Raw genomic sequence first — 14,513 nt, 5'->3', positions numbered from 1 at the left:
GACATTACAGAGTATTGAGTTCCCTGTGCTATACAGTAGGTCCTTATTTGTTATCTGTTTTATATATAGTAGTGTGTACATGTCAATCCCAATCTCCCAATTTATCCCTCCCCCCCTTACCCCCTGGTAACCATAAGTTTGTTTTCTTTTTTTTTTTTCTTTTAACATCTTTATTGGGGTATAATTGCTTTACAGTGGTGTGTTAGTTTCTGCTTTATAACAAAGTGAATCAGTTATACATATACATATGTTCCCATATCTCTTCCCTCTTGCGTCTCCCTCCCTCCCACCCTCCCTATCCCACCCCTCAAGGCGGTCACAAAGCACCGAGCTGATCTCCCTGTGCTATGCGGCTGCTTCCCACTAGCTATCTACCTTACGTTTGGTAGTATATATATGTCCATGCCTCTCTCTTGCTTTGTCACAGCTCACCATTCCCCCACCCCATATCCTCATGTCCGTTCTCTAGTAGGTCTGTGGCTTTATTCCTGTCTTACCCCTAGGTTCTTCATGACATTTTTTTCCTTAAATTCCATATATATGTGTTAGCATACGGTGTTTGTCTTTCTCTTTCTGACTTACTTCACTCTGTATGACAGACTCTAGGTCTATCCACCTCATTACAAATAGCTCAATTTCATTTCTTTTTATGGCTGAGTAATATTCCATTGTATATATGTGCCACATCTTCTTTATCCATTCATCCGATGATGGACACTTAGATTGTTTCCATTTCCGGGCTATTGTAAATAGAGCTGCAATGAACATTTTGGTACATGACTCTTTTTGAATTTTGGTTTTCTCAGGGTATATGCCCAGTAGTGGGATTGCTGGGTCATATGGTAGTTCTATTTGTAGTTTTTTAAGGAACATCCATACTGTTCTCCATAGTGGCTGTACCAATTTACATTCCCACCAGCAGTGCAGGAGTGTTCTCTTTTCTCCACACCCTCTCCAGCATTTATTGTTTCTAGATTTTTTGATGATGGCCATTCTGACTGGTGTCAGATGATATCTCATTGTAGTTTTGATTGGCATTTCCCTAATGATTAATGATGTTGAGCATTCTTTCGTGTGTTTGTTGGCAGTCTGTATATCTTCTTTGGAGAAATGTCTATTTAGGTCTTCTGCCCATTTTTGGATTGAGTTCTTTGTTTTTTTGTTATTGAGTTGCATGAGCTGCTTGTAAATTTTGGAAATTAATCCTTTGTCAGTTGCTTCATTGGCAAACATTTTCTCCCATTCTGAGGGTTGTCTTTTGGTCTTGTTTATGGTTTCCTTTGCTGTGCAAAAGCTTTGAGGTTTCATTAGGTCCCATTTGTTTATTTTTGTTTTTATTTCCATTTCTCTAGGAGGTGGGTCGAAAAGGATCTTGCTGTGATTTATGTCATAGAGTGTTCTGCCTATGTTTTCCTCTAAGAGTTTGATAGTTTCTGGCCTTACATTTAGGTCTTTTATCCATTTTGAGCTTATTTTTGTGTATGGTGTTAGGGAGTGATCTAATCTCATACTTTTACATGTAGCTGTCCAGTTTTCCTAGCACCAATATTGAAGAGGCTGTCCTTTCTCCACTGTACATTCCTGCCTCCTTTATCAAAGATAAGGTGACCATATGTGCGTGGGTTTATCTCTGGGCTTTCTATCCTGTTCCATTGATCTATGTTTCTGTTTTTGTGCCAGTACCATACTGTCTTGATTACTGTAGCTTTGTAGTATACTCTGAAGTCAGGGAGCCTGATCCCTCCAGCTCCATTTTTCTTTCTCAAGATTGCTTTGGCTATTCGGGGTCTTTTGTGTTTCCATACAAATTGTGAAACTTTTTGTTCTACTTCTGAAAAGAATGCCAGTGGTAGTTTGATAGGGATTGTATTGAATCGGTAGATTGCTGTGGGTAGTAGAGTCGTTTTCACAATGTTGATTCTTCCAATCCAAGAACGTGGCATATCTCTCCGTCTATTTGTATCATCTTTAATTTCTTTCATCAGTGTCTTATAATTTTCTGCATACAGGTCTTTTGTCTCCATAGGTAGGTTTATTCCTAGATATTTTATTCTTTCTGTTGCAATGGTAAATGGGAGTGTTTTCTTGATTTCACTTTCAGATTTTTCATCCTTAGTGTATAGGAATGCAAGAGATTTCTGTGCATTAATTTTGTATCCTGCAACTTTACCAAATTCATTGATTAGCTCTAGTAGTTTTCTGGTAGCATCTTTAGGATTCTCTTTGTATAGTACCATGTCATCTGCAAACAGTGACAGCTTTACTTCTTCTTTTCCAATATGGATTCCTTTTATTTCCTTTTCTTCTCTGATTGCTGTGGCTAAAACTTCCAAAACTATGTTGAATAAGAGTGGTGAGAGTGGGCAACTTTGTCTTGTTCCTGATCTTAGTGGAAATGCTTTCAGTTTTTCACCATTGAGGATGATGTTGCCTGTGGGTTTGTCCTATATGGCCTTTATTATGTTGAGGAAAGTTCCCTCTATGCCTACTTTCTGCAGGGTTTTTATCATAAATGGGTGTTGAATTTTGTCGAAAGCTTTCTCTGCATCTATTGAGATGATCATATGGTTTTTCTCCTTCAGTTTGTTAATATGGTGTATCACGTTTATTGATTTGTGTATTTTGAAGAATCCTTGCATACACCACTTGATCATGGTGTATGATCCTTTTAATGTGCTGTTGGATTCTGTTTGCTAGTATTTTGTTGAGGGTTTTTGCATCTATGTTCATCAGTGATATTGGCCTGTAGTTTTCTTTCTTTGTGACGTCCTTGTCTGGTTTTGGTATCAAGGTGATGGTGGCCTTGTAGAATGAATTTGGGAGTGTTCCTCCCTCTGCTATATTTTGGAAGAGTTTGAGAAGGATAGGTGTTAGCTCTTCTCCTAGTGTTTGATAGAATTCGCCTGTGAAGCCATCTGGTCCTGGGCTTTTGTTTGTTGGAAGATTTTTAATCACAGTTTCAATTTCAGTGCTTGTGATTGGTCTGTTCATATTTTCTATTTCTTCCTGATTCAGTCTTGGCAGGTTGTGCATTTCTAAGAATTTGTCCGTTTCTTCCAGGTTGTCCATTTTATTGGCATAGAGTTGCTTGTAGTAATCTCTCACGATCTTTTGTATTTCTGCAGTGTCAGTTGTTACTTCTCCTTTTTCATTTCTAATTCTATTGATTTGAGTCTTCTCCCTTTTTTTCTTCATGAGTCTGGCTAATGGTTTATCAATTTTGTTTATGTTCTCAGAGAACCAGCTTTTAGTTTTATTGATCTTTGCTATTGTTTCCTTCATTTCTTTTTCATTTATTCCTTATCTGATTTTTATGATTTCTTTCCTTCTGCTAACTTTGGGTTTTTTTTGTTCTTCTTTCTCTAATTGCTTTAGGTGCAGGGTTAGGTTGTTTATTTGAGATGTTTCCTGTTTCTTAAGGTGGGCTTGTATTGCTATTAACTTCCCTCTTAGAACTGCTTTTGCTGCATCCCATAGGTTTTGGGTCGTCGTGTCTCCACTGTCATTTGTTTCTAGGTATTTTTTTATTTCCTCTTTGATTTCTTCAGTGATCACTTCGTTATTAGGTAGTGTATTGTTTAGCCTCCATGTGTTTGTAATTTTTACAGATCTTTTCCTGTAATTGATATCTAGTCTCATAGCGTTGTGGTTGGAAAAGATACTTGATACAATTTCAATTTTTTTAAATTTACCAAGACTTGATTTGTGACCTACGATATGATCTATCCTGGAGAATGTTACATGAGCACTTGAGAAAAATGTGTATTCTGTTGTTTTTGGATGGAGTGTCCTATAAATATCAATTAAGTTCATCTTGTTTAATGTATCATTTAAAGCTTGTGTATCCTTATTTATTTGCATTTTGGATGATCTGTCCATTGGTGAAAGTGGGCTGTTAAAGTCCCCTACTATGATTGTGTTACTGTCGATTTCCCCTTTTATGGCTGTTAGTATTTGCCTTATGTATTGAGGTGCTCCTATGTTGGGTGCATAAATATTTACAATTGTTATATCTTCTTCTTGGATAGATCCCTTGATCATTATGTAGTGTCCTTCTTTGTCTCTTCTAATCGTCTTTATTTTAAAATCTATTTAGTCTGATATGAGAATTGCTACTCCAGCTTTCTTTTGGTTTCCATTTGCTTGGAATATCTTTTTCCATCCCCTTACTTTCAGTCTGTATGTGTCTCTAGCTCTGAAGTGGGTCTCTTGTAGACAGCATATATATGGGTCTTGTTTTTGTATCCATTCAGCCAATCTGTGTCTTTTGGTTGGAGCATTTAACCCATTTACATTTAAGATAATTATCGATATGTATGTTCCTATTTCCATTTTCTAAATTGTTTTGGGTTCGTTATTGTAGGTCTTTTCCTTTTCTTGTGCTTCTTGCCTAGAGAAGTTCCTTTAGCATTTGTTGTAAAGCTGGTTTGGTGGTGCTGAACTCTCTCAACTTTTGCTTGTCTGTAAAGGTTTTAATTTCTCCATTGAATCTGAATGAGATCCTTGCTGGGTAGAGTAATCTTGGTTGCAGGTTTTTCTCCTTCATCACTTTAAATATGTCCTGCCACTCCCTTCTGGCTTGCAGAGTTTCTGCTGAAAGATCAGCTGTTAACCTTATGGGGATTCCCTTGTGTGTTATTTGTTGTTTTCCCCTTGCTGCTTTTAAAATGTTTTCTTTGTATTTGACAGTTTGATTAATATGTGTCTTTCTCCTTGGATTTATCCTGTATGGGACTCTCTGTGCTTCCTGGACTTGATTAACTATTTCCTTTCCCACATTAGGGAAGTTTTCAACTATAATCTCTTCAAATATTTTCTCAGTCCCTTTCTTTTTCTCTTCTTCTTCTGGAACCCCTATTATTCGAATGTTGGTGAGTTTAATGTTGTCCCAGAGGTCTCTGAGACTGTCCTCAGTTCTTTTCATTCTTTTTTCTTTATTCTGCTCTGCAGTAGTTATTTCCACTATTTTATCTTCCAGGTCACTTATCCGTTCTTCTGTCTCAGTTATTCTGCTATTGATCCCATAGAGTATTTTTCATTTCATTTATTGTGTTGTTCATCGTTGCTTGTTTCGTCTTTAGTTCTTCTAGGTCCTTGTTAAATGTTTCTTGCATTTTGTCTATTTTATTTCCAAGATTTTGGATCATCTTTACTATCACTATTCTGAATTCTTTTTCAGGCAGACTGCCTATTTCCTCTTCATTTGTTAGGTCTGGTGGGTTTTTATCTTGCTCCTTCATCCGCGGTGTGTTTTTCTGTCTTATTTTGCTTATCTTACTGTGTTTGGGGTCTCCTTTTTGCAGGCTGCAGGTTCGTAGTTCCCGTTGTTTTTGGTGTCTGTCTCCAGTGGCTAAGGTTGTTGTTCAGTGGGTTGTGTAGGCTTCCTGGTGGAGGGGACTAGTGCCTGTGTTCTGGTGAGTGAGGCTGGATCTTGTCTTTCTGGTGGGCAGGTCCACGTCTGGTGGTGTGTTTTGGGGTGTCTGTGGCCTTATTATGATTTTAGGCAGCCTCTGTGCTAATGGGTGGGTTGTGTTCCTGTCTTGCTATTTTTTTGGCATAGGGTTTCCAGCACTGTCGCTTGCTGGTCGTTGAGTGAAGCTGGGTGCTGGCGTTGAGATGGAGATCTCTGGGAGATTTTTGCTGTTTGATATCATGTGGAGCTGGGAGGTCTCTTGTGGACCAGTGTCCTGCAGTTGGCTCTCCCACATCAGAGGCACAGCACTGACTCCTGGCTGCAGCACCAAGAGCCTTTCCTCCACACGGCTCAGAATAAAAGGGAGAAAAAGTAGAGAATTAGTAGAAGTAGGAAGAAAGAAAGGAAGGAAGGAGGGAGGGAGGGATGGTGGGAGGAAGGAAGGAAGGAAGAAAGGAGGGAAGGAAGGAAAAAAGAAAGAAGGAAGATAAAATAAAATAGAGTAAAATATAATAAAGTTATTAAATTTAAAAAAATTTTTTAAAAAAGGATGGATAGAACCTTAGGACAAATGGTCTAAGAAAAGCTATACAGACAAACTCTCCCACAGAAGCATACACATACACACAAAAAGAGGAAAAGGGGAAAAAATCATAAATCTTGCTCTCAAAGTCCACCTCCTCAATTTGGGATTTTTCGTTGTCTATTCATGTATTCCACGGATGCAGGTACATCAGGTTGATTGTGGAGCTTTAATCCGCTGCTCCTGAGGCTGCTGGGAGAGATTTCCCTTTCTCTTCTTCGCTCTCACAGCTCCCGGGGGCTCAGCTTTGAATTTGGCCCCACCTCTGCGTGTAGGTCACTGGAGGGCGTCTGTTTTTCGCTCAGACAGGACGGGGTTAAAGGAGCCGCTGCTTCGGGGGCTCTGGCTCACTCAGGCCAGGGGGGGGAGGGAGGGGCACAGAGTGCGGGGTGGGCCTGCGGCGGCAGAGGCCAGCATGACGTTGCACCAGCCTGAGGCTGGCCGTGCGTTCTCCCGGGGAAGTTGTCTCTGGATCCCGGGAACCCAGCAGTGGCGGGCTGCACAGGCTCCCTGGAAGGGGGCTGTGGATAGTGACCCGTGCTCGCACACAGGTTTCTTGGTGGCGGCAGCAGCGGCCTTAACGTCTCATGCCCGGCTCTGGGGTCCGCGCTGATAGCCGCGGCTCGTGCCCGTCTCTGGAGCTCCTTTAAGCAGCGCTCTTAATCCCCTCTCCTCGCGCACCAGGAAACAAAGAGGGAAGAAAAAGTCTCTTGCCTCTTCGGCAGCTCCAGACCTTTTCCCGGACTCCCTCCCGGCTAGCCGTGGTGCACTATCCCTTTCAGGCTGTGTTCACGCCGCCAACCCCAGTCCTCTCCCGGCGCTCCGACCAAAGCCCGAGCCTCAGCTCGCAGACCCACCCGCCCTGGTGGGTGAGCAGACAAGCTTCTCGGGCTGGTCGGCACCGATCCTCTGTGCGGGAGTTTCTGCGCTTTGCTCTCCTCACCCGTTGCTGCACTCTCCTCCGCGGCTTCGAAGCTCCCCCCCCCCCGCCCCACCCCCCACCGCAACCCACAGTCTCCGCCCGCAAAGGGGCTTCTAGTATGTGGAAACCTTTCCTCCTTCACAGCTCCCTCCCACTGGTGCAGGTCCCGTCCCTATTGTCTCTGTTTTTTTATCTTTTACCCTACCCAGGTACGTGGGGAGTTTCTTGCCTTTTGGGAGGTCTGAGGTCTTCTGCCAGCATTCAGTAGGTGTTCCGTAGTTGTTCCACATGGAGATGTATTTCTGGTGTATCTGTGGGGAGGAAGGTGGTCTCCGTGTCTTACTCTTCCGCCATCTTCCCCTCGTTCTCCCTCCATAAGTTTGTTTTCTACATCTGCAACTCTACTTCTGTTTTGTAGATAAGTTTATTAGTACCCTTTTTTTAGATTCGACATATAAGTGATATCACATGATATTTGTCTTTCTCTGACTTACTTCACTCAGGATGACAATCTCTAGGTCCATCCATGTTGCTGCAAAGAAGTTTTGGTTTTTCAGTGGGAGATTTTTTTTTTTTAATTTGATTTTGTTTCTTGGCTCAAGCCTGAAGTCTGTGTATTTTGAAACAGAGGTGGTGTGGGCCTAGGCTAAAGCCCACCAAGGTGGCCAGGAGTCTTAGGGAAAACATACTTGAGGAAGCCTCAGGAAGCTTAGTACTAGCTCTTTAATGCGCTTTATGTTGTCACTGAGTGGAAAGCATCGGTCTGGAAATTTGGCACGAGGCCTGTTTCCAGGGAAACAATAGAATGGTACTTTTATGAGCAAGGGAAAAGCTGGAATCGAAGCTGAGTCACAACAACTGTTTTTAAAAGAGAAATTACAATGTTACTATCCTCTTCCAGCTAAAACAGTAAAAAAATTTTCCTACAAGGGTTGGGAGGTAAGGTTTCCGATGCATTCCTGCCCCTTGATTAGATCTGACTGTGCATGTAGGCCATTTCTTTTAGAAATGGAGGGCCCCCATAGAGAGGGCCCAGGATCCAGTTCCAAAATACTGAATGGTTTCTTCTCTCCGTTTCAGTCCAGAGAGCCTCGTTCTTTGCTGCTAGTGATGAAAACCATCGCCCTCTGAGTGCTGCATCCAACAATGACCAGCTTGAAGAGCAGGCTCTGGCCCAGATGAAGTCTTACAGCAGGTTAGTCATCCAGTGGCGAGGGTACCACTCCACACCACACATCACCTCCATTAGTGACAGACCGCAGGTGTGGGGAAGAGGCGATGGAGGCCACACGTATCAGCTGAATGAAGGTCATCACTCTGGTGCCAGACACGTCACTTTTCGTTCGAATGCTTTGTAACCAAATACTCTAAACACCATGAAACTGTTCTTGATGGCTTAAAGGTCATCATTGTGAATATTCGTTATTATTTAATGCCGTCGTACATTTCTATCCTCAGGGTTTATTAGGTAAGGTAAGAGAAATCATGTGTGCTGAACATCCTCGGACTCCTGTGCGTTTAGTCCTTGAGTCTGGGTTTTGAGTCTGCCAGTTTTGAAGCTGTCAGTTGCTCATGCTTGTAAATGTGCCTGCATTAGCAGCCCCCAGCGTTCTGCTTCAGACCTACGTTAGAACTGGGCCACCGGGATAGGCAAGATGCATGTAAACTAAGACGTTAAAAGCAGTAGCTGAGTGAAGGGCATGGACTCTGACTTCTGCTTAGCTATGTAGAGGCTGACTCTTCCATTTCCCCCTCCGTGTCAAATGGTGAGGTTGTTGGATAAATGTGTGACGTTCCTATATATTAAAGCATCCCAGCAGTCAGCCGTGGACACACAGTGAGCCCTCCCTAATGGAGAATAATTTCATCAGCTTGAAATCTCTTAAAACCTTTTGATGATGGATAAGAATCCAGGTATCTAGAAAACTTGGTCAGAAACAGCCAGTAACGGGAAGAGTGAGGTTGGCATAGGTTTGCACAGATATACCGGCGACTTGTGCTTGAAGACTTCTGAAGCAAGTCTGTAAGGAAACCCTCTTCAAGAGGAAGTAGAAGAGCAATGGGTTGTTTGTTGTGAGTGTAACAGATGCTGCATTTATCCTACTGTTGGGACAGTTGGGGAAGGAAAGAGGCAGTGAGTTTGGCTGTTGAGAACTTTTTTAAAAATTGCAGAGTCGAGGGGAGAGCCCCAAATGTCCCTTTTTAGGATGAAGAGAAGTCTGAGTGAGCAAAGACAGTTCTCCTGAGAAAGGATTATTAAGCGGCTCCTAAATCTTTGTAGAACCTGTAGAAGCTTAAGATGAGGATGATGATTGGGTCTTTGTTCGGTGTGGACGAGCAAATGCAAATGGGGTTAAATATGTTCTTAAAGATTATCAGTGCACTCACAGTCACAGAATTCATTTTGCAGACCTTCAGAAGTCAAGATACGCCACAGAGAGTTACTAACAGCCTGCAGTGGCTGCGTCAGCCCTGCCAGGAGCGGGGACTGTGGACTCAACGGCTTGTGAAGGACAGCCCTGCCCCCATCCCCAGCCTCTGTTTTCTGTTCAACACCACTCTTATTCTGTCACATCCTTGGCCTTCAACCCATTCAAACCTGACCTACTTGTGAGGTGCGGTGGATTGCAGCTGACCACTTCCCTTTTAAAATCCATTCATTCACTGTCAGCTTTTGATTGGTCGTCCTGTCTTTCTTAGAAGTGAGGAGGTCATTATCATTCCATTTTATTTACAGCCTTGGGACACTCCATGCCACTGTGGGCTTGCTGTGGACCTAGAATTAGCAGAAGACGTTGACACAGCTTATTTTAGGTCAGGAATTCCAACTTGAACTTTGATTTTTAAAGTAAAGAATACCTTTTATTTCATGACGCCAAGAGTTCAGAGTCACCACCTCTTCCCCTTGACCTCTGGAAAGAGGCAGCTGCCAGTTGGTTCCATGGACGCCTTCAGAGTTTTGGTTGTGTGAGGCTGAGGTGGTGTTTCTGGCTAGAACTCACCTGGAAACGTTTTGGAGCTTGAATTCAAGTCGAGGAGAGTCTGGGAGGGAGAGTTGACAGGTCTTCAGCCCCCGCGAAGCTGTCCTCTGTCCAGCTGGTTGCATGGCCTCTCGTCCTCTGCCTCCCCTTCCTTCTGATGCTCCACTGGCATGGCCATTTTTAGCACTTAAATGAAATGGGAGAAAATAAGAAAATTGTGGGCCGTAGAGTTTGCTGATCATAATAGCGAAGAGCTTAAGACATTAAGGTTGGACTGAGAAGCTTCTGAAAGATGTAGCCTTATTTTTTTAATATTTGAAGATATTTAAATTAGTCTAAGTTAAGACGTGGGCCCGATGACTTAGTCGCCACCGGGTGAGCGGCCACAGGCTTTACTTACTTGGGTTGCCCCAACGTAGAGCCTGCCCTAACCCTCCCCCAGCCAACATGCACACACAGAGGAGTAACTCTCCTCTTCTTAGAGCCTCTAAAGAGATAGATACTCATTTCACTGTTTGACAGTTGTGTCTGCCAGAAAGTTGTTCTTGCGCTGCCAAAGAGACCATTTTCACTTATTGTCCTATATTGTCACAAAGATGCAGCATCTTAAACAAAGGAAGCCATTGATTGGCTGTAGTTCACACTTGTATTACCTTTTGTTAAGACTGCCATTTTCTTTTTTAAAATGAAAATGCACGGTTGTGTCACCATCCTGAGTAATTTGACATTGAAAACCATTTTGTAAATTAATTCAGGCGCCTCCTTAAAAAAAAAAAGCCAAACAAAGCCAGCCATGGAGGGTCCTGCCAGCAAGGTCTTTTGTTTCTTGTTCCCAGCAGTAAAAATTCCTCTCCCACTCTGGCTTCTAAAGTGGACCAGCTGGAAGGTATGCTGAAGTTGCTTCGAGAAGATCTGAAGAAGGTAAACCGTATTCTCAAAGCAGGTCACCCAGTCCATGCAAGCTGCCCTTGAACCGTGAGAGCCCTTTGTCAGCAGTGTTTGTTAGTGGAATAAGATGTGGTTGTTTTCCCTACTTTCTCCGTACACATGTTTAGGGAGCTGCTTAGAGCTTGGTTCCCACTGACACACATAGTGCAAGAAAGCTTTCATTGCCACACGCACAGAAAAAGCGTTCCCTTTTTTGTGAACGCCTTTAGACCTCAGCCAGCCCTCTCCCAGCCTCCGCACCCCTGGTCCATAGCCCAGACCCACGTGTCCTCACTGCTATTCAGGCTCTTGCACCAAAAGAATTAGATGCTATTTGTTTGTTTCTTGAGTGGCTTTATATTAACACAGGAGCCCCCAGAACAATCGTCTAAAATGTAAGACAGCCCTTATTCCTTGCAACTTAACAAAGACATTAAACTACTCAGTCATGTATTTACATTCCAAAATCAGCCTGTAGCGGATGCCTCTGGGAGTCCCGTTCCCTGGGTGAGAGCATCTTAAGGCCCAGCACCAGGCCACATAGACAGCTCTTCAGTGGAATGAAGGAGGGAAGTGGGTGAAGGGCGCATGCAGATCCACAGCCACTCCTCACGGCTGGGCAGGGGGAGGCCACCCTCTTAGTTCTTTCCTGCTCTGCTCGCCCTCCCAGGAAAAAGAAGACAAAGCTCACCTTCAGGCGGAGGTTCAGCACTTGCGAGAGGACAACCTGAGGCTGCAGGAGGAATCCCAGAACGCCTCCGACAAGCTGAAGAAGTTCACAGAGTGGGTCTTCAACACCATCGACATGAGCTAGGCCGGGAGGGGGGGGGCCGCAGGGGCGCGCGCCCCTTAGTGCCGCCAGGAAGGCATCCTCCGAGCTCCCGCCCCAGCTCCCAACTTTGCCCCCTTTAGGGGAGCGCACAACACAACAATTGCAGATCAACAATCATTATCTGCCTTTTGTAGAAAAGAAAAAGAAAAAGGTAAATAAAAATTTTAAAAAGTAAAATAAAAGTTTAACTGCTAAAATGTGAATGTCTTTATTTTTTTGCACAATATCTATCTTTATCTGTTATGTATTTAAAAAGAAACTGGGGCTAGGACCAGGGTTCCCCCCACTGGCCCATCTGCCTCTATTTCCATCAGCTCTTTCTTATCTATTTCAGGTAACCCAAGCTTTCCCTCAGTATCCTGACAAATGTCATTATTCCTAGGAAGAAAATAAAGTTTTTAAAAACTGTTTATTTGGGGAGGGGGATTTTCTTACCTTCGTTCCTAAAATGCCTGGGGAGGGAGGTGCTTTGAGAAAATGCCTACCTCCCTCGAATGGCTTGTGCATGAGCTAGTGATGTCTGTCCCTATCTATCTCACAGAGATGAGCAGGAACGGGGTTACTTGTCAATAACAAATCAGTGAACCAGAGAGAGGCAGAGACGGAGGCTGTGGGCCACACCCCTTTCCCATCCTGCATTATGACATCACTACTTCTTCCTTTCCCTGGGAAAATGGTCCCAGGTGCTGTGTGCTCCTCTGAGCTGGAGCCCTTTTTGTTTGTTTGGCTTAAGTCAGTCCCTCTAAAGTGGGATCAGCCTTTCTGTAGCCTCCTGGCTCCAAACAGTAATTGGTTTCAGAATTCCTCCAAACTAAAAATCATATGATTTATATGCATTTTGGTCAAAAGTAGAGTTTTTGTTTGAGATTTTTAAAGATAACAATGTGGCAAAATTGTATTTTTAGCTTGCTCAAAATGATCTGATTAATAAATTAGTAAATCCTTCTCTCCAAAGCAAGACTTCACCAGTATTTGTAACTAGGAAAAGTGAATGTTAAATTGTGAACTTTAATACTTACTTGTTAGGAGCAATGACTGTGATCATGGAATGGCCTTTTGAGACCTGCATGTCCCAGTGTACAATTTCAGCCCAGCATTTTCTGCATCCTTGTGTGGCATCCAAAGGATTCTGCTGCAGAAATGATTGATGTGCTATTTTTCCTGTCTAGTGATGCAGCTGCTTTGGGCCCCTGGCCATTGTTCCAAGGCTCTCAGTCCTGCACAGAACAGAGAAACTGGGTCACTAGTGCTGAGAGGCCCCAGGGGAGCTCCTGGTGGCCTTGTTTCTTGCCTTCACAATTGTCACTAAATTACCACCTGTGCCCCTTCAGTGGTAACTCTGGTCTAAGGGAACGTTCAGCTATCCAGTGGCACCTGCTCAGAAGTTCCCTGCCCCAAGTAATCTCAGCCCATTCCTCTCTCCATCCCTGAAAGAAACGGGATGGATTTTCCTCTCTTCTCCCCCGCACCCCCATCACTAGACTTTTATGCTACAGTTTCGTTCACGATTGTGATTTCTCCATGGGATTTTTTTTTTTTTTCTGGTGACATTTCTGTCATGGAAATAGGAAGATTTCGGAGTGCTCTGTAAAGATCTCAATTGTCTGTCTCTTTCTCTCTTTGACTTGTATGAAGGAGATTGTACATTGCCTGATATCTCTTTGTAAATGAGAAATACTGCTAACATCCAAGCATTCTGAAGTCTTGCTTATCCTTCTGAGTTTAGTTTTTATTTTGTTTTACATTTTGTTTGGGGATTTGGGGCAAGCTATTTATTAGAGTTTTGCAACAGAGTTCTTGTTTGAAGCCTTTAAAGACTACTTGTAAAATTCAAATAAAATTCATTTTAAACACTCTTTTAAAACACTTTGGTATTATTGCTTGAGGTTTTCTTATTTATTTATTTTTTTCTTTTCCTTTCTTCTCTTTTCTTAACATCTTTACTGGAGCACAACCGCTCCACAGTGGTCTCTTAGCCTCCGCTACACAACAAAGCGAATCAGCTATACACACACATACACCCCCATATCTCCTCCCTCCCGTGCCCCGCGCCCCCCACCCTTCCCATCCCACCCCTCTGGGTGGTCACAGAGCACCGAGCTGATCTCCCTGTGCTATGCGGCTGCTTCCCACTAGCTATCTGTTTTACATTTTGTAGTGTATCTATGTCCATTGCCACTCTCTCACTTCATCCCAGTTTACCCTTCCCCCTCCCCATGTCCTCAAGTCCATTCTCTTTCTTATTTGAAAGACCACCCAGTAACTCATTGACCCTCCTTGTATCCTTATTTTTCCATCAGACTCCATTAACACCCAAGATGATCCTTGAAACTTTGTCCCTTTTAGAATTTTAATAAGCTTTTATACTGTCTGTTCACGTCCATAGAGAATTCCTAATTTGCCCTCTCTGCTTACGATTTAATATTTGCAGAGCACTTTATAATTAGCACCCTCTTCATTACCCGTGTGTGGACTGTCCGTAACAACACTCATTCCCTGAGACCAGCACATTTTGGACTCCTCTACAGCATCTCCCCAACTGTCAATGTTAGATGTCGTATGTTGAGGGAATACAAATGCCTGTTAATATTAGGCTGTGCAAAATGTAATTAGGAAAGTTAATCTACTGAAAAAAATCACAATGCATTCCAGAGCCAAATGGAACCAAATTTTTTAAATCTACCATGTCACTGTTCCTCTCCAGTGGTGGAGCTAATTGAGAGCTGACAGTATAGTTTCTTCCTTTTATTTGGTTCAGCACTTCTACAAATTCTAGAATTACAAGACGGGCTAAGACCGGATGCCACAAGATACTCTGATTAGCAAGCTAAAGAGTCTGTTTAGACCATGATTTT

General features: G+C 43.0%; 1 protein-coding gene across 20 annotated transcripts in view; it reads left to right on the top strand.

Moving 5' to 3' along the window:
- SIPA1L1 (signal induced proliferation associated 1 like 1) overlaps positions 1–13,669 on the top strand; it is a 503,209-nt gene extending 489,540 nt beyond the window's left edge. For 19 of the 20 annotated variants that reach the window (XM_079911875.1, XM_079911870.1, XM_079911872.1 and 16 more), the window contains 3 exons: positions 7,999–8,113; positions 10,736–10,820; positions 11,497–13,669. In XM_079911875.1, coding sequence (XP_079768001.1) covers positions 7,999–8,113; positions 10,736–10,820; positions 11,497–11,640 — 344 coding nt within the window. In that variant the 3' untranslated portion in view covers positions 11,641–13,669. The remainder of the gene's footprint in view (positions 1–7,998; positions 8,114–10,735; positions 10,821–11,496) is intronic. The other variant, XM_079911868.1, reaches the window with a different exon arrangement.
- The last annotated feature ends 844 nt before the right edge of the window (positions 13,670–14,513 follow it).

This window comes from Stenella coeruleoalba (assembly GCF_951394435.1).
Source record: "Stenella coeruleoalba genome assembly, chromosome: 2".
Classification (NCBI taxonomy): domain Eukaryota; kingdom Metazoa; phylum Chordata; class Mammalia; order Artiodactyla; family Delphinidae; genus Stenella; species Stenella coeruleoalba.
The sequence above is the reverse complement of the archived record's forward strand: the minus strand, read 5'-3'. Positions and strand labels throughout refer to the sequence as shown.